At 37.7% G+C, this 20,810-nt stretch overlaps 1 protein-coding gene across 1 annotated transcript; it reads right to left on the bottom strand.

The window, feature by feature from the left end:
- Positions 1 to 26: 26 nt before the first annotated feature.
- On the bottom strand, positions 27 to 19,858 carry LOC137285109 (aconitate hydratase, mitochondrial-like). Its single transcript, XM_067817321.1, has 21 exons — positions 19,738 to 19,858; positions 16,929 to 17,003; positions 16,261 to 16,340; positions 15,206 to 15,272; positions 15,015 to 15,086; positions 12,951 to 13,070; positions 12,068 to 12,160; positions 11,600 to 11,669; positions 10,856 to 10,944; positions 10,597 to 10,747; positions 10,086 to 10,190; positions 9,554 to 9,645; positions 6,979 to 7,084; positions 6,662 to 6,819; positions 4,269 to 4,527; positions 3,312 to 3,517; positions 2,581 to 2,678; positions 1,984 to 2,077; positions 1,648 to 1,780; positions 970 to 1,091; positions 27 to 492 (listed from the first exon to the last, which is right to left on the bottom strand). Exons 1-21 carry the CDS (start codon positions 19,768 to 19,770, stop codon positions 361 to 363), a joined length of 2,355 nt encoding a protein of 784 aa, XP_067673422.1. The 5' UTR covers positions 19,771 to 19,858; the 3' UTR covers positions 27 to 360.
- Between the last annotated feature and the right edge of the window lie 952 nt (positions 19,859 to 20,810).

Genomic DNA, 20,810 nt, shown 5'->3' with positions numbered 1-20,810 from the left:
TGTCTTCACACCTATCAAGAGCAATAAACATTGAAATATATTTATTCATTTGGCAATATTTACATACAAAAGTGTGTTGCTACATTTGTCTGGTTAAGTCATCAACAAAAGTACAAACAAGTCTGGGGTCCAGTAATTTGATTTCTACATAACAATCACACTCTCTAACTGAGGTCTTAAGTCAAAAAAATGTCTCAGGTTAAATCACATCTGTATATTATGACGTGAGAGTACTTGCAGCCACAGGGTCAGTGTGAGACAATGTCCCCACTGCCTTACTATCACACATACACAGGTATTCCTGAATTGTCTAGAGGATCTATGGATCACTCATTCACAGATATTCCTAGAACTGGATGATCACTTCATCTCTGCCATTCTGTTGAGAGCACTTCCTGCACGGAACCACAGAATCTGGCCATCGTTCATTGTGTGTGCCAGTTCAATCTTTTCAACAGTGCCATCTTTCTGCTTGATTTCACATGCTAAGTTCTGGAAAGAAAAGCATCAGGATGTTTTACATGCACCTCTGTGTGACCATTTTGTGTACTTAAATTCAGCAAACACTTTGTACCGTTTACAGAAACACTGAATGATTTTAAATCAAACATAATGGAATATTATTCTTTCCCACAACAATTTTTGTTATTACTTATTTTGCCAATTATTCCAAAAAGTCTACAAACAGTTTTAGTTCTAAGCTTTATGTATATACACACTGCATTTCTAAAAGCATTGTTTAGTAAAGAAGTTTTTAGTAATTCATCTGTCATTATCATACACTCACCCAAAGTCTGACAGGCATTTTAGAACACCAAACAGCAGCAAAGACCAAAGTGCAGAAAAAAATGAATTCTAAAGTTACATTTGGAATTGCACTTAGTATAGTACACATGCTAGATTCTTGGGGTCCAATCACCATGGCTTAAAAAACATTGGGATCTGTGTAATGACAGCCTAGAAACTTACCTGTCCAGGTGTAAGGTTCTGTAATCCAAGGAGAGAGATTCTGCTATCTGGCTTGATTTTATCATAATCACTTGGGTTGGTGAATGTGAGTGGCAACATGCCCTGTTTCTTCAGGTTGGTCTCTACAAGTGAAACGTGAAGACGACATTCAAGACGTTGCAGAGAGTAAACACTGTCCAATATACCATTAAAACAACTTCATTTCCATTCCCTTAATTGATCACTATGAAACAATTCTGCAGCGAGTCAATGCTAATGTATATACCCTCTCCATACTGAGATATGAGTTCTGCACATCTGCACAGAAGACAGAACACTGTCCCTGTGTCCAGAGCAAATGCTTCAACTGAAAATGTCAATACACCTTTCACAGATGACTTGTTCCCCTGTGATTTGACTTGCACTGGTTATGTTATTATGCATTATAAAACACACGAAAGATCTAGGCAAAACAAATACCATTTATGGCTTCATAATAAATAATAAATAATAATAATAAACTAAATACTGACAAAGATAAAAGTTTGGATAAAGTTAAACAACAACCATGAAAATCACATATCCTATCAACTGTCCAAGAAAAGACAATATCAGATCATACTGCACAGGAAGGTCTGGGGATCTAAAGCAGTAATTGAATTCACTGGTGAACTATTCAGCCTCAAGCATATGACATACCATGAATCCTGGCAAAGCTCTTCACAATGATTGCTCTCCCACCCAAATGTCTGGGTTCCAGAGCTGCATGTTCTCGGCTGCTGCCCTCACCATAGTTCTCATCTCCCACAACGACCCACGGTACCTTCTTTGCCTGCAATCATGTGCACAATCAAGTACTTGGGCTTAAAGAAACTTTCACATATCAAGAATAGAAAATCTTTAAGGAATATGATGGACAGTGTCATTAGTTCTAAATATGCTTTCAAAAATATTCTGACCACCTAAGCTGACTAAAGCAGACATATGATAACACAGTAGTCAGAATTTGAACTATTGTTACTATTATTACTATACCTTGTAATATCGAGCTGTTTCTGGCACAGAACCAAATTCCCCAGTCAACTGATTCCGTACTTTGTTCATTTCACCATTCTCTGAGTTTACAGCTCTGGAATAGAATCAATACCAAATGAATACACATGCGTCAAATGGCAATGACCCCTGTCCCAGAGTAATCGTCAATGTTAGTGTTTTGCTGACCTACATACTGAAGTTACAGCATGCTTGATTCATAGACTGTAATTTGCACATGGAAAAGACATTTTTTACACTTTTTGCCTTTACAAAATAATGTCAGTCACATTTTGGTGCTTTTTAGCATATACTTGTACCAATGTCTTGATTTACACATTTTTGTTGTTCTGTTTCAGAGAACTGGTAACTGTATTCGAAATTATTTTCAATTATTATGTGTGTAACAGAACTCAAGAGTATAGTATTCTAACTGTATTACAGTATGTGAAGGTGGTAAAGGATTTTTGCATCCTCTAGGCAACAACTCTGAACAGCAAACTGTGGCACCTGGACATGTCAGATCACTGAGCAACTTGCATGCACACACAAAGAGAATAGGAAACAAACCGTAAGGAAATTTATCACCTAGAAACATACCCAATGAGCAAGTTGTTTGAGATGTTGTCGAGGTGGCCACGGTACTTGAGCCACTGTCCGGCAGCACTGATGTGGTCTGTGGTGCACTTGCCCTTTGCCTAAACATGGGACAAATCTCATCAACAAACAGCAGACAGAATATTTACAGTTAAAACTGCAACATTTATGACATACAGTGACTACACATATTGGACTCTTAAAACAACTGCAACAATGTGAAGAATCTGGCCAATGTCTCACTGGCGACAAGAAAGCAAACCGAGAATAGATTATCGTCAGCTTGTTTGAACTGACCAACCATAAATCCTCATGCCACAGTGAATTGAATATACTACTCATCAAATGTTATGTTTATATATATGGTTATATCGATGATGAATTTCTCCACTAACTTGGGGGAACCAACTGCAAACTTTGTTCAGATTAATTGCACAAGGATCATCCATCAAATTGCTGAAAAGCATGTGCAAGTATGGTGTATGTGATCAGCTGTGTTTTGATGTAAAGTTTTGTTAAGAATTCACCATTTTTCACTGAGTTTTATCATTTAATGAACTCACGACAATTTTTCAATGTTATAAGTTTGTTTTACAATACATCAGTTCAGTACCTTTAAACAGTATGGAATATTTTACAAAATCTGGTTTAAAACAACTGACTGAAGGAAGTAGCGACATTTACACAAATGAGTTTCAACTTTTGATGGATGGTATATTTCAAAAGCTCTTCACCTTGATGAGAACAGGCATGTCTACAATGTCCTTGCCATCCCACTTGTCAAATCCAGCCAGTAATTGTAGACGTTGGCTGTCAGATGACACATTCACCTTGAGGTTGGAGCCATCATCAGGGGGTGCCTGGTAGGTGTCCTGTCCAGGATCAAACCCCTTGGCGGGCAATTCATCACCATAGGGACTCTCAAGCTTGAACTTCTTACCTGAGAAATCACAAGAAATGTTCACACATGAATATGTTTTATGACATGCGAATCACTGATTTACAGTTTCTGTATGGACAGTGGGGTAGATTAGTGGTTCAGGCAAATTGTTCATTACACAGAAATTCTAGGTTGAATTCCTACATGGGTGCAATGCCTGAATAGCATTACATTTTGGCTCTGTCCTGATACTGGTGGGATATTGCTACATGCAGCATGAAACCTTACACACACCCTCTCCTTACAATCACTGCACAATTGACTGAAAGTTTGAAACATCAAACTAGAATAGTAAATAACACTCTCGAAAGATACAGATCAAAACTATCAAGTTTTACTCAAATCCTGCACTGAAGCCAGGAGAGTGAGTTAAAATTTAAGATCACATCAGCAATACTGCAGTCATATCATGATGACAGATGCTGTAGACACAGAAAAAAATAAAAGTAATTAAAGAACCAGTCATCAACGGACTGCAAAATAACTAGAGTATCAGAAAAAGAATTAAAACTAGCTAGAATGTATTTTTCAAAGCAGAAAACTATGTTAGACAGTACCACATAAAAACTGGCTATGGATCAACAACAACTGAAGGTAGCGTTGTAGCCAAGAAAGTGACAGCAGCACAAACATTGAAATATGACATATAACAACTAAGCAATCCATTTACACAGAACTTGAAATTTGATTCAATTAAGTGTCATCAGTGTTGCCTGTAAGTGATAAGAAATAAGACAGCAGCACTACTGACCATCAGCTCCAGTGAGCTCATCTGTAAGAGGGTTGAAGCCGAGGTCACCAGCAATGGCTAAAGCTGTTACAAGCTCAGGGGACGTCACAAAGGCATGGGTGGCTGGGTTGGCATCATTTCGTCCAGTGAAGTTACGATTGTATGATGTGACGATGGTGTTCTTCTCTCCTTTCTTGACATCTTTACGATCCCACTGGCCAATGCATGGACCACAAGCATTGGCCAACACAATCCCACCAAGCTCAGCCAAGACTTGGGCCTATTCATTGTAACAATAACTAGTCAAATACTTGGTTACATATGCATTCTATCAGTTTTGTCAATTTCTAAAGTGACTTCTCCTGCCATCAAGTTTCAACTTCTCCTTGTCTCTTGTATGCACTACAAGTATGCCCTAGTGGAGATTAGCGTGACATAAATAGACCAGGCAGACTATAGGTTGACAGTATTAGTACATCCACTCAAACAGGTGACGTAACATATTAGAAATTTTTATCCCCAGTTAATAAATTATGTGTATGAAGGACATAGTCTGCTCAGGAAATTGCACATCAGAGTAAGTTTGAAATGGGAGCACTTCATATAAGCTTGACATCATTCTAACCTGAATAAACTTGATTATATGAGGGAGCCTATATAGAGAGGGACAAGAAACTCCTTGAAAAGCTGATGAATGTATGCCTCGCCTCATCACGTGACCAGTGTAGACAATAACATATGGCGGCAGCTTAGCATTTAAGATTGAGCCTGGTTTATTTTCAACAGCTGAGTGTTGACCACAGAAAACCTATATGTAGAAGGTAAGGTAACTATTTTGTCACTTCAGTTTAAGTCAAATAATTGGTATTAGTAACCACATTAGGACAGTAGCTTTGTAGTTAAATTTCAAGTCGGTATGTTATACCTCACTGGCTTCCATTCTCAATTCACTGCGAAGATAGACTAAATTAAGTCAATAAAAACTTCTTTCACACATTCATTTAATTTTTAGAAGGGACATATACCTTTAGTTGGAAGGTATTTGCAAGTAATAGTGAGAGTTTTGTGACAGATGGTTACAGTGTATTTGAGGTGTGTGAAAAATGTGACAAAAATCCGATCTGTTCTGATCCGCCATTGAAATACAACACAACATTGTTTGAGTGTTCCTAATTATTGCTTCAAAAACATCTTTCACATACACCTTTCATTCTCATGAGGGGAATATACTATCAGGTGAAATGTGTTTGCATGTAATAGTGATAGTTTCATCATCTAAAAAAACATGTTAAAGTGTATTTGAGGTGTGTGACTGTGAAAAATGTGACATATCGCTGATTTGTTCTGATCAGCCATTGAAATACTACATAACGTTGTTCGAGTGTTCCTTATTGTTTCAAAAACATCTTTCACATACATTCTTAAATATGTTCATTCTTATGAGGGGAATATACAATCAGGTGAAATGTGTTTGCAAGTAAAAGTGATAGTTTCATCATCTAACAAAACATGTTAGGATGTATTTGAGGTGTGTGAAAAATATGACATATCGCTGATTTGTTCTGATCAGCCATTGAAATACTACACAGCGTTGTTTGAGTGTTCCTAGTTATTGTTTCAAAAACATCTTTCACATACATCTTTAATTTCTATGAAGGGAAAACACCATCAGGTGAAAGGTATTTGCATGTAATAGTGATAGTTTTATGATTTTAGAAAAATTGTTTGGGTGCATGTGATGTGTGTGAAAAATATGGTGATCTGATCTGATCCGCCATTGATGCTGGTGATGCTAGAGGGTTTTAGTGATCTTAATATTTCTTGCTGATCTTATTATTTGACAAAACTGAAAAGGTGTCTAGAACGCTTTGTGATAATTCTAAACTTTCTGTTTTCAAGTGGTGTGTGACAGTGTCAGTTAACATTTTGTTAATGTCCATGCCATTCCCCACATGCAATAAGATATCTGAATTAATTATTAATGTAAACAAAAATGTCTCAAAGCAGACTTCTGAAAAGGACAGCTGATGTTACATGTGTTCTAGAGATACTTTTGTATTCTCAAACATGTTTTGGGAGGGATGACTGTGGGCTATCATTTATTCTTTCATTCATCAGATATGTACATTTGTTTTTCTTTATTTCTTTCATTCATTCACTCATAACTCTTGCTCTTAATGCTCACCATAATTCATTCATTCAATCACTATAAAATTCCGACTGATACAATAAACTGTCTGAAGTTCCGTTAAACACAGCTCAAGTTGCGCTGGAAACGAGCCAAGTCACAGTGTGCATTGGAGCATGACGAGGCACAGGTTAATTATTACAAATGGTAACGAAAACAAGGGAGTGACCTATCCCTGTTGTAGATTATCCCTGATTATACACATGAATTTTTTCTACTGTCATACCTGTCCATCTCTTTCTATGGTGGCTCTAATCTGCTCCGAGCCTGGTGTGATGGTGAACTTGCTCTTTGCCTTCAACCCATTTTTGATAGCCTGTCGGGCAATGCTGGCAGACCTGCTCATATCCTCGTAACTGCTGTTGGTGCAGCTTCCAATTAGACCTGAAATGTAACATACTAATGTTACATCCCTCCAACAGAGGTGAAGAAATGCTACAATCACAGGCAGGAACAAAGGGTCACGCTAATCCCAACAACTTTCATCACTACACTTTATATCTCATAATGCTTTACATGAGAAAAGGAAATGTCAGCACTCACCAACTTTGATTTCAGATGGCCAGCCACTTTCCTTAGCTGTTTTGCCAAGTTTGGAGATAGGGTGGGCAAGATCTGGAGTGAAAGGACCATTCACATGGGGCTCTAACTGTAACACAACATTGTTTTGTCAGTGCAGTATATTGGTAACATCAGTAATTCAAGAAGACAAAGTCATCAATATCCCCTGCAAAATGGCAAAATACTCTTATGAATATGTCCACTAGTTATGATTATGTCAAAAGTTTTGGTATTGAAAGAGTATTGAAAGGTCTTAAAGTTCTGCTCCAGGAAAATTCATCAAATTCAGTCAAAGCCAAACTTGTTGACATGAAAACAAAAAAATATTTAATCAGAATTCTAAAAATACCCAAATCAGCAGTATACCAACAGACCTATCTATGTGCCACACTGGATGAAAAAATACTGAACAGTTTTAAAGCTCTGCTCTGGAAAAGAGCACTACCGCCAAATTCAGTAGAATTCAAATTTGTTGCCATGGAAACAAATATTTTATTGAGAATTCCAAAACTACCAAAAGGCACCAGTTCACCACCTGACATATCTACTTGGAAAGTCTGGAGAAGAAACTCGTAGAGTTGTGACAATTAATCGATACGCAAGTTATCGCGATTCAAGAGCTGCACGATACGATACATCGATACGATTGTCGTGTATCGATTCAACACGATACTTATATACCTAAAAATAACCCTATACCATACCTGAAAAAAATTAGTCAATAAAAATCGTTACGATAAACAAGTCGACAGCGAGGCACTGTCATGTTTCAGGTTGCTATGCAAAGCCAACTCTCGCAGTATTTACAAGTAAAACAATGGCAGATGGGGTGGACGCGATGAACGAACGGTCACCTTCAAATTGAAAGATATTATGGTTTTAGCGATTTCCTACAAGAGTATCATGATTTTATTCCAAATAGAAAATATATCTTCTAATTCTTTGGAACCCTACCTTGCATTACATAAAGGTAACAGCTGTTCTGATATATTCCACAAATGTTTGTGAAATGCAAGTTCAATAATTTAAGACTTGACTTATCTTGACAAGTGGTTGTTCATTATTTTTAATGTGGTTAAGTTATCATTAATATTGAATCTTGAATGATGAGCAACTGCCACATCTTTCAAAATCTTTGAAAATGTTGTGAGTTTAGCAGTTTTATCATGCTTCTATTTTCGTGGTAAATATTGTTATGGACATGCTCTGACTAAGATAATTTTCACAAATTTTTTTGTTATCTGTGCAAAAAAGACAGTTGTGCCAATGTTGATCCCTGCTGTTCCATTGTTTGGGAAAACACAACTTTACTGAAACATGCCAAACATTTTTAATAAAATGTCTTTCATGATGACATGTTATATTTTACTTGGTAGAAGAATAACTTCCCTGAAATGATAACATAACAGCACATTCTTTCCAGTATTTTTATTTTTCTGCATACGAGGACAAAATATCGTGATACGTATTGTATTGTAAGTATCGGACTACCAGTATCGTGATACGTATCGTATCGTGGCATGGGCGTTTAGTCGTCACAACTCTAGAAAAGAGCACAACAAATTTCAGTCAAAGTCAAAAGTGTTGCCATAGAAGCACCATTGTTTTTTTCAGAATTCCAACACTACCAAAAGGCACCAGTACACCACCACACCAACCTGTCTATATGGAAAGTCTAGTGAAGAAATAGTGATAATTTTCAAAAGGTCTGCTCCAGACACTCCAGGCACTAACGCCAAATTCAGTCGAATTTGAACTTCTTGTCATGGAAACACAAAACACACTTTCTTCAAAACTAAAATTACCAGTACACACACCACCAGACCTAGCTATCTACCAAGTTTGGTGAAGAAATATCGAACGGTTCTGAAGTTCTGCTCAAGAAAAGAGCACTGACACCAATTTCATTCAAACTCAACTTTTGCCATGGGAACAAAAAAAAAAGTACTATAATCAGAAATCCAAAACTATCAAAAGGCACCAGTTCATCACGAGACCTAAATATAGGCCCAGTTTAGTGAAGAAATATTGCTCAGTTTAATCCAAGTCAACATAAAAACATTTTTTATTTACAAATCCCAAACTACCAAAAGGCACAGTTCATTACCAGATTTATCTATCATACTATCTATCATACCAAGGTTTGCCCTGATAGAGACTCATGTGCACAGACAGATGCACACATGGACAGAGTGCATTTTAATACCCCCTGCAAAACATGTTGCAGGGGATAATAATGCAAAGATATCCAGCATATTCATTGACAAGGAATGGTATAGTCATCTGAGAAATAAATATTGACGCCAAGTCAGTGCACAATGTCAGGTCTTTATTGTTTTCTTATATGGGTAACTAAAAGAAGGTATTGACCTCAATTACAATGATCAGAAGGTTCATAAAATGGAAAAGATTCATCAGTACATTTTCACTACAATCAGACTATTAGTGGCTATACATCTATTCTCACTCTAACAGACTGAAATAGGACAAGGTTATCCTGTACAACAGAGCAGACTGCAATGGTTACAACACTCATGGGTAGTACTATGACACTTACCTCACTGAGGTTGATCTCAATGATCTGGTCATACTTGGCATCAGGGTCAGCTGACAGCAGGTGCTTGTACTTGTTGGAAAGGTCAGCAATGTCTGGGCACAACAAAATAATTGGTCTCATCACTACTAACAGATGCTTTACAAAGTAAACAGAATTCTGGAACAGATAGCATCAAAGTAGAGTTATCAAGATTAGTAGTTCTATTATCAGTTTCAACAAACATGTTTTTAATCAAAACATGGCTCTTTGTATTATATCTGACTTTTGTACTGTTATACAGATTGATACTTCTGAGCTAATTAGACTAACCAGAGACATGTTGGTGAATGAGACTGTGGTAGCCTGATATCAATCAATGGTCATCAATGTCCAAGTATGACAAAAGAAAATCTACTTAGTAAAACCTCAGGGGTAGTCAATCCTGGTAATCTCCCCTTTCTACATTCTGGGAAACATGTAGCTATGCATACAATTATTTTAACTTGTTTGGCTACCATTCAGCGGGTGTGATGGGTCCCCTTGAAAGACCTACCTGATCTGTTTGTGGATTTCAGGTAGTCCTGCATCCTGTAGTTGTAGGGGAACACAGACGTTGTGGCTCCAATTTCAGCACCCATGTTGCAGATAGTGCCCATACCTTTAAACAATTACCAAACAACAACTTCAGCAATTCTGCATCATTCTACAACTCAAACACAATTCCTACTATGACAATGTAACAACATTACTACTATTCAAACTATCATCTGAAATACATTCAGACAGATGCTTCATATCAACTACAGTGATAACAACTACCATACAGGTTCAGATACATGACCCATATTGAGTCCTCACAGTGATCCCTCATAGGAGTTCTCTCAACATCGATCGGCACAAGTGGAAACCAATGACCTGTGTCAACCACATCAGAAACCCTGCCTATCCAACACCGTTTGTTGCCTCTTACAAGAAGCAGAAACGCTTTTTGTTTCAAACATGAGTTGCTGAAAACCTGTTCTACCCCTTATTTTCACAGGATTGCTCCTAGCTGAGCTACCGACCTGTGCATGAGATGGAATCCACACCAGGGCCATAGTATTCCACAATAGCCCCAGTCCCTCCCTTTACAGTGAGGATGCCAGCCACCTTCAGAATGACATCCTTAGGTGATGTCCACCCACTCAGTTCACCTGTCAGCTTCACACCGATCACCTGAGAACAGATCAGAGATATTTTTTAGTCGATAACACAGCACATCACAAACATATTTGTGAAAGACATATTCTTTCTAAGGTGAAAGTGAAACAAGTAGGTACCTACCTTTGGACACTTGAGTTCCCATGGAATGTTTGCCATGACATCAACAGCATCAGCTCCACCAACACCAATACAGAGACCACCAAGACCACCTGTGATACAGACCACTTACTTTCAGAACATTTGTCCATGTAACACTACATCGTGTGCAACCAATGTCCCAACCAGAAAAAATAGGTGCTAACACATGCAAGAGGTTAAAAATAACAGACATGTAAAACTAGTAACAAAGTGAGTAGATGTAGAGAACGGAGGATCTTCAGTACAATGACTGAACATGTATTTTCTTTTACTCTACCCTAATATGATGTATATTCACAAAGCTTCGTTGAAAACTTGATAGTATTACATGCATTAGGTAAGAAATGTTATCTCAAGGATCTTCTATGTATCTGTAAGCAGCATTATACATGAAGCAGCATCCTAGAGCTAGCCTCACACCTGTTAGCTGCTGGTCTATCTAGGTCAGCCTCAGCCTGCTCCAGGAAACACCACACACGTAGTGACAGGGCTACAGAGGACAAGACCATTCAGTGATATCTCCCTTTAAGTGAATAGTCGATTCAGATTGACTTTTCTGATTCCTTACATTTACAGTCCTAAGAATGAAAATTGGCGGCCCCACTTCAATAAGATTTTCTTGTGAAATCATAAATTATGTTGTGATTATACATTTCATATGGTGATTTCAACTAACATCACATGTCACAATTCTTCTTAAACAGTCAACATATAATTAAATCTTACCTCCATTGGGAGTGTGACTGTCTGTTCCAATGAGCAAAACACCAGGGTAGGCATAGTTCTCCAGCACAATCTGAAGACACAAGGGAAACATGTGATATAACATTATCACACAAACAACATTTTAAAAGTGTCAGGTGACCTTGAAAATAAGGTCTAGGTCACCCAAATCGACTGGTGCATGCAATGTCACCAAATTTGAAGACACTGGGTACATGAGTTCATGAGATACTATGTTAACAAGAATCAGGGAGTACACTGCTGTATAAATAATTCTTCATTTCGTGCTGCGGCTTAGGACAAATTTACATAAAACCATTTGACGTTTTTTTTCCAAAACATGGTGTAACAAGAATTATGCATCTTACCTTACATGAATAAAAAATAACATTGTTATTATCACACAAAAACAAATGAGGGAATCACTGACAATTACGACAAGTTAATGACAAGCCCAAAGTTGCTGCCTACCTGGTGAATGATGCCACTGCCTGGCTTCCAGAACCCAACACCATATTTGGCACTTGCTGAAGCCAGAAAGTCATACACCTCCTTGTTGATATCCTGAAACACAAACAGATGACTCAATATCATTCCCATAAATCCTGAAAAGAAAACAAATCATGCATGAGCACAACTGAAAATGGGCCATGTACTCCTTACCTGGTGTTCAACTGCACATTCACCTGTTTTGCAGACACACTGACTGCCAAGTGGTTAAAGGTAAAACTATCTGCTAGGATAAGTTACATCACTTCGTTGTGCCACAATCTCCCATTTGAGCTTTTTCAGCATGTTCTGATAACCATTCTGGATTTGTCACCAGTATGCAGGTTTAAGTGATGTAGAAAATGATTGCACATCATCATTTGCCTGCATAATCAAACACTGTGACAATTCTGATTATTCAAGCATCTAATGTTTGGTTCCCATGCGTATCTGTAAGCAGCATTATACATGAAGCAGCATCCTAGAGCTTGCCTCACACCTGTTAGCTTCTGGTCTATCTAGGTCAGCCTCAGCCTGCTCCAGGAAACACCACACACGTAGTGACAGAGCTACAGAGGACAAGACCACAACATACAGTGTACAGATTATGGTAGTAAGGGTGCTCCTATGATCAGTGACACGCATCATACTGAATTTCATGTCTTGAATATCAAAAAGCCTTTCATTTCTAACCAATTTACAGAGAAGACTCTTTCATGTTCATTCATCCTCTGTACATACAACAAATATCTCATCATAATGCCATGCATGAATGAGTATCAATCTCATTTTAGTAGTATATTTCTATTCTAACACATAAAATGTATACAAATACACAACAGTCATTTGACAAGCAATGACAAACCTTGGCTCTGGCCAGATCCTTGTCTCCTCCTACTTGAGCTTCGATCAAGTGGTCACAGTGCACTGTGGATGGAACTGCAACCTTGGGCAGACCGCTGGAGATGAACTGCAGCAGAGCCATCTGCAGGAAGCATACCTCAGTATTAGATGTAAGCTGGTCCGCATTTACATAGAGAAAACATGTGCCCACTGACAAAGGTGTATTTTATAAGACAATGTCATTTCCTGAATTTACTTGTTTCAGAACAGTGGAATATCTTAATTTTGGACTCAGGTTTCATTTCAGAGTCAACCAACCATTTTAGAGACAGAAACCTTTGAAAATCATAGTTCTCAGTCAAAGGCTAAGCCTTTTATCACTCTCAGACTAGTTTCTCAGGGTTTGTGGATTCTCATAATCTAGAAAAGTCTCAGCATTATATAACAAAACCAAGCCAAAAGAAGCCCCATAACCCTGTTTAATCACACTTTTTAAAGTGGCAAATGCCTATTTAAGCCAGACAAAAAACACACAAGATACAGTGACAGATGACCTCAACAATATCTGTCAAACATTCATCCACCCCTGACACTGTCTCTTAGTCTTATGTCTCTATACTAAAAGAAACTTTTTGGCAAACATTGGCCTATGCAAGACACTACAGGAAAATAGATGTCTAGGGCAAGGAAACTTTGGACCTATCAACATAACAGAGATACATGCACTCTCAATTTCATGATGCTGACCCATAATTTCTGACAATCACATTTACTGATTGATTGACTGAAAAATATGATTAGCTCTGACAAACACAGGTTGTTTCAGTGCAGAAAAAAAGCAGAACTACCTTAATAACTGATGGCTGCTTCAGACCTTACCAATCCAAAGTCCCATACTAGGGGTGGTATGTAACAAGCGTGTTCCTACCGCAATGAACACTATGTGATAGTGAGGGAGTGAGTTTACCTTTACGCTGCTTTTAGCAATATTCCGGCAATATGATTGTGGGGGAACCAGAAATGGGCGTAACACATTGAAACCATGTGGGGAACTGAATCCGGGTCTTTTAATGATGAGCAAACACTTTAATGAATAGGATACCCCATCACCACTTATGTGAAGGTCCAGGGTAGAATAGGCTTTCAGGAACCCATGCTTGCCATAAATGGTGACTCGGCTTGTAAGAGGTGACTAATGGGATTGGGCGGTCACACTTGCTGACTTGGTTGACACGTCGTCGTTTCCCACAATGCCCCTGCTGCTGCTCAGTGGATTGTCTGGTCCTGCCTCAATTATTTACAGACCACCACTACATAGCTGGAATATTGCTCAGTGTGGGGCGTAATCACAGAAAACTTTGGGAAACACCACCCAACCGTCCGCTCAGGCGATTCAGGAGAGAGTGATGTTTACCATCGGTGGTCACGTGGTCAGCTTTGGCACGAATTGGGAGGTGACTAAAGGGGAGAGATTGTACGTTTGCTTCTAGGGAATATAAAGGGATTCAAGTTTCCACTGACAGTTCGGAAGGAAGGAGGTAAGCAAATAAGCCTGAGTCATAAGGAGAAACTAAACTCACTCACTCTAGTGTAAGCAAGTATTTCAAGAACATTACAAAAGTTATCTGGTAGAAAATGTTGCCTCAAGGTGAATTCACAGTAACACCAGAAATGTGCTACTCATTGGAAATAATCAAGGTCACAGTGACTTGTCGTCACATTAAATAACTACTTAAATTTGGTGCCAGGTGAAGGCACCAAAATGATGTTGAGCAATTTCAATATGACATATTTCAAAAAGAAAATCCCTGGGTAATGAAAGATGCACACATGATATAACATCCCAATGATGTCCAAACACCACTTGGTTTCAAAACCAAGGTGAAATGTGGTCAAAACCGTAAAGCTTCCTCATTTACATAGCCTGCTAAATTATACCATTACACTATAAAACATATTTCATGATTTTCCTTTATGAAAAAACTGATGCTTGAGACTTCCCCAGGATCTGATAACAAAATCATGTTAAGAAGAAAATCTAACACAATCTCTGCATACGCTATAAACAAGATGTACAAGTGCCAACCTGAGCTGTTGCATCCTGCATAGCCACCCGGTCAGGTCGCAGCTTCAGGTAACTCTCACCTCTCTTAATATCCTGCAAAACAAGCATCCAAGTACTTCAGTCATCACTTGCACAAAGGCTTTGTCATGATACACATACCTTACATTACAACAGCATTATTTTGGACATAAGACGGTGTAGTAATTGCTCACCTGGTTTTTGGGGTCATCAAGATGACTGTATAGAATTTTCTCCGAAAGTGTGAGAGGTCGGTTCAATCTAAATCATGAGAAAAACACTGATATTAGAGCACTGCCATTTGGAGATAACCTGTCAGTATTGTCTTATCAAGGACACACAAGACAACTGAAAGTGAAACTGTACATTTTGTTACACATGGATGTAATAAGTAACAATAAGGATTTCTTTTCCATAATCAACTGCCCAAGAATGACTATTCTTTCTTTCTTAAACAGAGTCAAACATTTGCTGACTTGAAAAGTTAAATCCTTACTGTCGTCTCAAAAGCTTGGTCCACGCATATTCATTTTCATTCATCATTTTGCAGTTATGTCCAACCTGTTCCCTACATCAAAACATTTTCACTGGCCCCTTCATCTTTGACACAACAGTATTTGTGTGTACTGATGACAATGCTCCAGCCCTGCATTCAAGGATAAATTCCCTTTGCACAAGGACATTTCCTTATACACAGACGCATGGTTGAAATTCATGCACTTCACAAAATGTATAACTTTCATCATTTATCAACATGGTTAACTTTAACTGATTTCTACAACTTTACAATAAAAAAATTGTTTCAGCTGAAGAATTGGGACTCATAGCTTTCAAGTGCATAGCCCATGCAGAGCCTGTTTCATCATATTGGAAATAAACATGTGATTAAGCATTCCTGTTGGTATCTGATCAAGGACACCCATGACTGCTATGTGTAACTGGATGCAATAGAGCTGGTATTTCATTTTGCATTACCCACTGTTTTCGAATATGTGGGTACTTCAGTGATTCTACTCATGAAAAAATCACTCACCCTATACTGACAGTGCAACACTAGTCCTATGCTAACAGTACAACTTCATATCAATCGATGCCTGTTTCACTACACAAGCAATTTTTATAAATATATTCAGTACATGTGTTTTAAACATTTTGATCATCTAACATTTTAAATGTCAAATAAGATTTTTAATTAGCTTGCATCAATTATTTTTCAATGCATAATTGGAAATACACAGGTAGGACTAACCTGCTTTTGACAATGCCATAGGCATGGTCCATTTTGTCATAGTCTAGCATGTTGTTTGGTTCCACTCTGCTCATTGCCACCTGAACCAAATGACAAAGTTATACTTAATGTGTATATTATCATGACTAACAAAGTTGGGTGAATCACTCTAATTTCATTATGCATGAAAGCAAACAGATGCAATCAACTGGGATATGCTGACATACATCAGCTAAGTCAGAGAGCCTGACCACCCACTCAGGCCTCCTACAACAAGCACAGGCTGCTGAAGACCAATTCAGACAAGTATTGCGAAAAAACATTAATAAGAATATTGTGATGGAATTTGACACCCATCTCACTTCCATGAGTGAAATTGTTATGTCATAAGCTATGTCATGCAAAATCCTATTTTCCATCAACCAGATGCATATTTCACTACTAGTAGCATGTAGCATTAACTTTGTAACAAGGTGAAAACAAGTCTAAATAGAATTTATTGTCAGACTGGCGGATGTTCACAACAAGGCAGCACCATTTTCAAAACATGTGACCTCAGTTCAAGAAACAATTCGATTATGGTTTATTTTCATCAAGTAAGAAAATCAAACCTACTTCCTACTCGCAGTTAAACATGTATTTATATCATGACAGAAAGAATTTAATGTGTTTCTCTTACTAAATCCTACCTTCTGAGCATAATTTGCCACAGGGGTGACATGGATGAGCCTGGCCTGACCAGCAATGGATAGCAGGTTCCATGCCTGAAAAAAAGACATTCATGAAACATATTAGGAGCAATAAGCATACAACTTTAACAAGAACAACTTCTTCTTTATTGCAACATGCAATGGTCCAATGTAGATTGTTCAACTGTTTTCAAGCTTGTTTTTTTAGAAGTTGTATGTTTTATCATTATGAATACACAATGCCATTTAGAAATATAAAGTGGTCATATGTAACATATGTTATATTTGAGATAACAGTTTCTCAGTAAAGTACAGATTCCGGTACTTTCGTTTACGTTGAATCCCAACCCACACCCTTAGAGTCAGGTACCTACTTACCAGCACACAAAGTCAGCCATCTAACCAATGCTCAGCCACAACAACCCACATAATATGGAAACATCTCCAGAGTTCAAAATTTAGTAATTTTAATGGGTCACTGACTCAGATGCCAGGACTGCTAATATTCTACAAAGATCTGGGCCCATGTCAATTTTTGAAGTGTAAACACTTTTTAACTAGAATTTATAGCAGCTAGGCAAGTACTTACCAAAGGAAATTATGCAAGGTGCCATTTTTTTAACAAAAAATCATTGCCTAACCATCACCATAAACATATATGAATATTCACATGATTAAGGTAGTGTTAAACATAAATACAAACTTTTATCATGCTATGTCTAAATCCCACACTGGTTCTCAAGATTGATGCAAACTGACGAAACCGTATATGAAGTAAATTTGTCAGTAGCCTGTACTGTCAGATGAACGTTCCTGATTTCCTTTGGAAGAAATGCTGCCACTTTAGCATGTTCATATAAGACACAAAACTTAGTTGCATCAGTCACCTTGATGATAACCCAGTACTTAACTGTGCTATCTTGACATGGAAGAAGAGTTATGATGACACACATTGCGCAACATGCTGATAGCAAAACATGATGACATTTATAACAGATAATAAAACTGCTCAGCAAGTACAATGTCAAGTAACTCAGTTCAATTTTAATATTCCCCATAACCTGAATGATGAGAATATGACAACTAATTACAATATATATTATTCTAAAAAGTTGAATAATAGTTACGATGCAAACATAGTTTCTATTAATGTCAAATTATTTACTTTACAAAGGAGGTGAATTGAATAGAGTGTGCTAGTTCCTAATACAAGACAGTCATCATTGAATTGTAAGGGTTGTAGTCAAAAGGACCAGAGGACCCAGAACTGAGTAAGTGAAAAGCAGGCCTACCATACAGGCGGTGAACAATCATGAAATCTGAACTCATATCCACTAAAACAGAACAAAAGTCACCAGAAACGGCCACAATATCTTCCAGAACTGAAACAAACCCCCTGTAAAGGATAACTAATCATTTGAAATGGAAACAAAACTCTCGGGCGCTGTTGAAGCTGATACTTGTTTTGGTTCTAGAGGATACTGTGGCAGTTTCTGGTGACTTTTGTTCTGTTTTAGTGGATATGAGTTCAGTTTTGGTGTATGTGAGTTCAGTTTTGATGATTTGTTCACCGTCTGCATGGTAGGCTTGAAGTCAAATGGGCCAACAGGAAGTTGAAAGGGCCTTGGCTTAAGTTAAAAGGGTTATAGGTAGAAAAGAATATTATGTCATACAAACTAATATATACTTGAAGCAACTGAAGTATACAATATTTGATGTGTAGATATATTAGGACATGGTCATTGAATGCGAAATGTTAGTCTTATATAGCACTTTGATTCATGAGACCAATCACAACTAATTAATTGACACCCATGACACTGCTTAAACCTCACAACAAATTAAAACATTCATCTTGTGTAGATTACTTACTAGTGTCTGACACCCATGGCTCTCTTCACACCTCTTGTAAGCATTACAGGAAGAGTTGTTTGGTTGACTATACTCATAACATAAACACTTAACCACTACTATTAATCTTGTTTAGATTACTGACTACTTGCAATCATTACACAAACAGTTATATGGTATAAAGTAAACACTTAACCACTCTGAGATTTTTTAAATAAACCAAACTAAGAAGACAATCTGATATGTTTAGGATGTTTAGAATCAGAACTACTGCAAGAACATCTAGTAAATTTCTTTTAATCTTCCTGTTATCTAAAAGTTTGGCACTTTTGACTTTCCTTTGGTATTTTTGACCTTTCAATATTGGCATTTTTCCCTTTGACCTGTTCCCTACTGCAATAAACAAATATTTACAACACCTACGCATCGAAGGAAACATTCAAAAGCATCTGTGCTCTGAAGTTTCTCATTTTTTTCTGATTTTGTTAAATAAGAAACACTGTTATTTGCCACCATGGACTTAATTACTGCTGATTTCATACGCCATAACCCTTTATACAGTTGCCAGCAAAACAAACGTTTGAAATGGTTTTCGAAACGTAAACAAACAGATGTCTGATATGGTTTAATTATATCAGGAAACATGTTAAGACAATGTGCAGTACTGTACGATCGTTACGTTTAGGAGCATATTTCGAATAAATTTTTCTGTCGTCCCTTCATTATATTTATTTCTAACGTTGAATACTAACACAAACACCTAAGTGAAACATTTGTATCCACCAAACTATCAGTTCAAGACTTGACCTTCAAAACTCACTGGTGCCGGTTACCATATCACAAAGGCGCAGATTCTTACACTCCCGAATATGTTTGCCAAAAATGACAATTTGGAAAGCAAGATGAAAAACGTCACAGGCACGTCACTCTTATCATGAACAAATTTCGCTTAATTTACCTTTGGCGTTCCGAATCTGAGCGTATGAGCCATGCTGTCCTATGGAGATGTCACTGCACCTGCCAAAACTCAGAGAAGCGCATGCGCTGGTAGGTGTGCACCGGAACGAGGCTTGGAGAGTGTTCTCCCTTTGACCATGTGTAAGAAATATATACGCAAGAGGCGATTATGTTCACATAAGAACATGTTAATCAGTATTTGAGTAATTACATGTAATAATAAACTCGCTTTCGTAGATGATATCGCTTGGGTTAGATTGACTGGATCACAATGTTCTCGAGACCATGGGGTCTCAATCAAATGACATCACGTAATTCCACAGACACCAAAGCTGATTATGGAAAGCTGAGCTACTAATTAACTCACAACACTGGTCATTGACATTTACAAAGTTGGAAGAATGAATTTGGTGGACAAATACGATCGACTAATAGGATCTCACCTCATGTCTTTTGGTGTCAGATGTATTAACACTTGTTAAAAAATCTGCGTAAAATTCTTTCATAGACTACTTACATAGACACAACTGAATATGAAACACACCTGTGAAGATTCTCTAAATATTCGGCTAATAACATGAAAAAATAAACAACAAAAAACTAAAAACAATTGAGTACATGTTTGCATGCATTATCATTTTTAGTAAAACCTGTCTTCAAACTTAGGTAACTATCTCTACCACTCCAAAGGGCAGTCAACACATGCAGATGAACGTCATTAATTCTTAGTGTTTGGTACACTGGGGTGAGTGAGTAATTTACGCCGCTTTTGGCAGCAGGAACGGACATCACACATTTCACATTTGTGTTCGACTTGGGCCCAGAGAGCGATATATCGATGGATTTGTATCATACAAATGGTGGAGACAGGGTTGTCAGGTCCAGGCCGCGGTGCTCCCGTGACCGTGACTCTGTAGATGACATTTTCTTTCTCAGGCATAAGCAATATTTTGTTTCTCAAATAGTTTTTGGTTGTTTTGAAAAGTAAAAGGATAATATCATTTTGTGTGTTCTTATTTTGGGACTGTATCAGTATTAATACTACCTTTGTTGACGTTGGTGACTATATCGAGT

Source organism: Haliotis asinina, chromosome 5, assembly GCF_037392515.1.
Source record: "Haliotis asinina isolate JCU_RB_2024 chromosome 5, JCU_Hal_asi_v2, whole genome shotgun sequence".
Classification (NCBI taxonomy): domain Eukaryota; kingdom Metazoa; phylum Mollusca; class Gastropoda; order Lepetellida; family Haliotidae; genus Haliotis; species Haliotis asinina.
Note: the sequence above shows the minus strand (reverse complement) of the source record. Positions and strands in the feature narration are given on the sequence as shown.

Coding starts and splice junctions, on each gene's coding strand:
- LOC137285109 (XM_067817321.1), bottom strand. CDS start 19,770: ATGGCTCATACGCTCAGATTCGGAACGCCAAAG. Junction 16,341..16,928: donor TGGCAAATTATGCTCAGAAG/GTAGGATTTAGT, acceptor CATTTGGTTCAG/GTGGCAATGAGCAGAGTGGA. Junction 11,670..12,067: donor GCAGTGGCATCATTCACCAG/GTAGGCAGCAAC, acceptor TTGTGTCTTCAG/ATTGTGCTGGAGAACTATGC.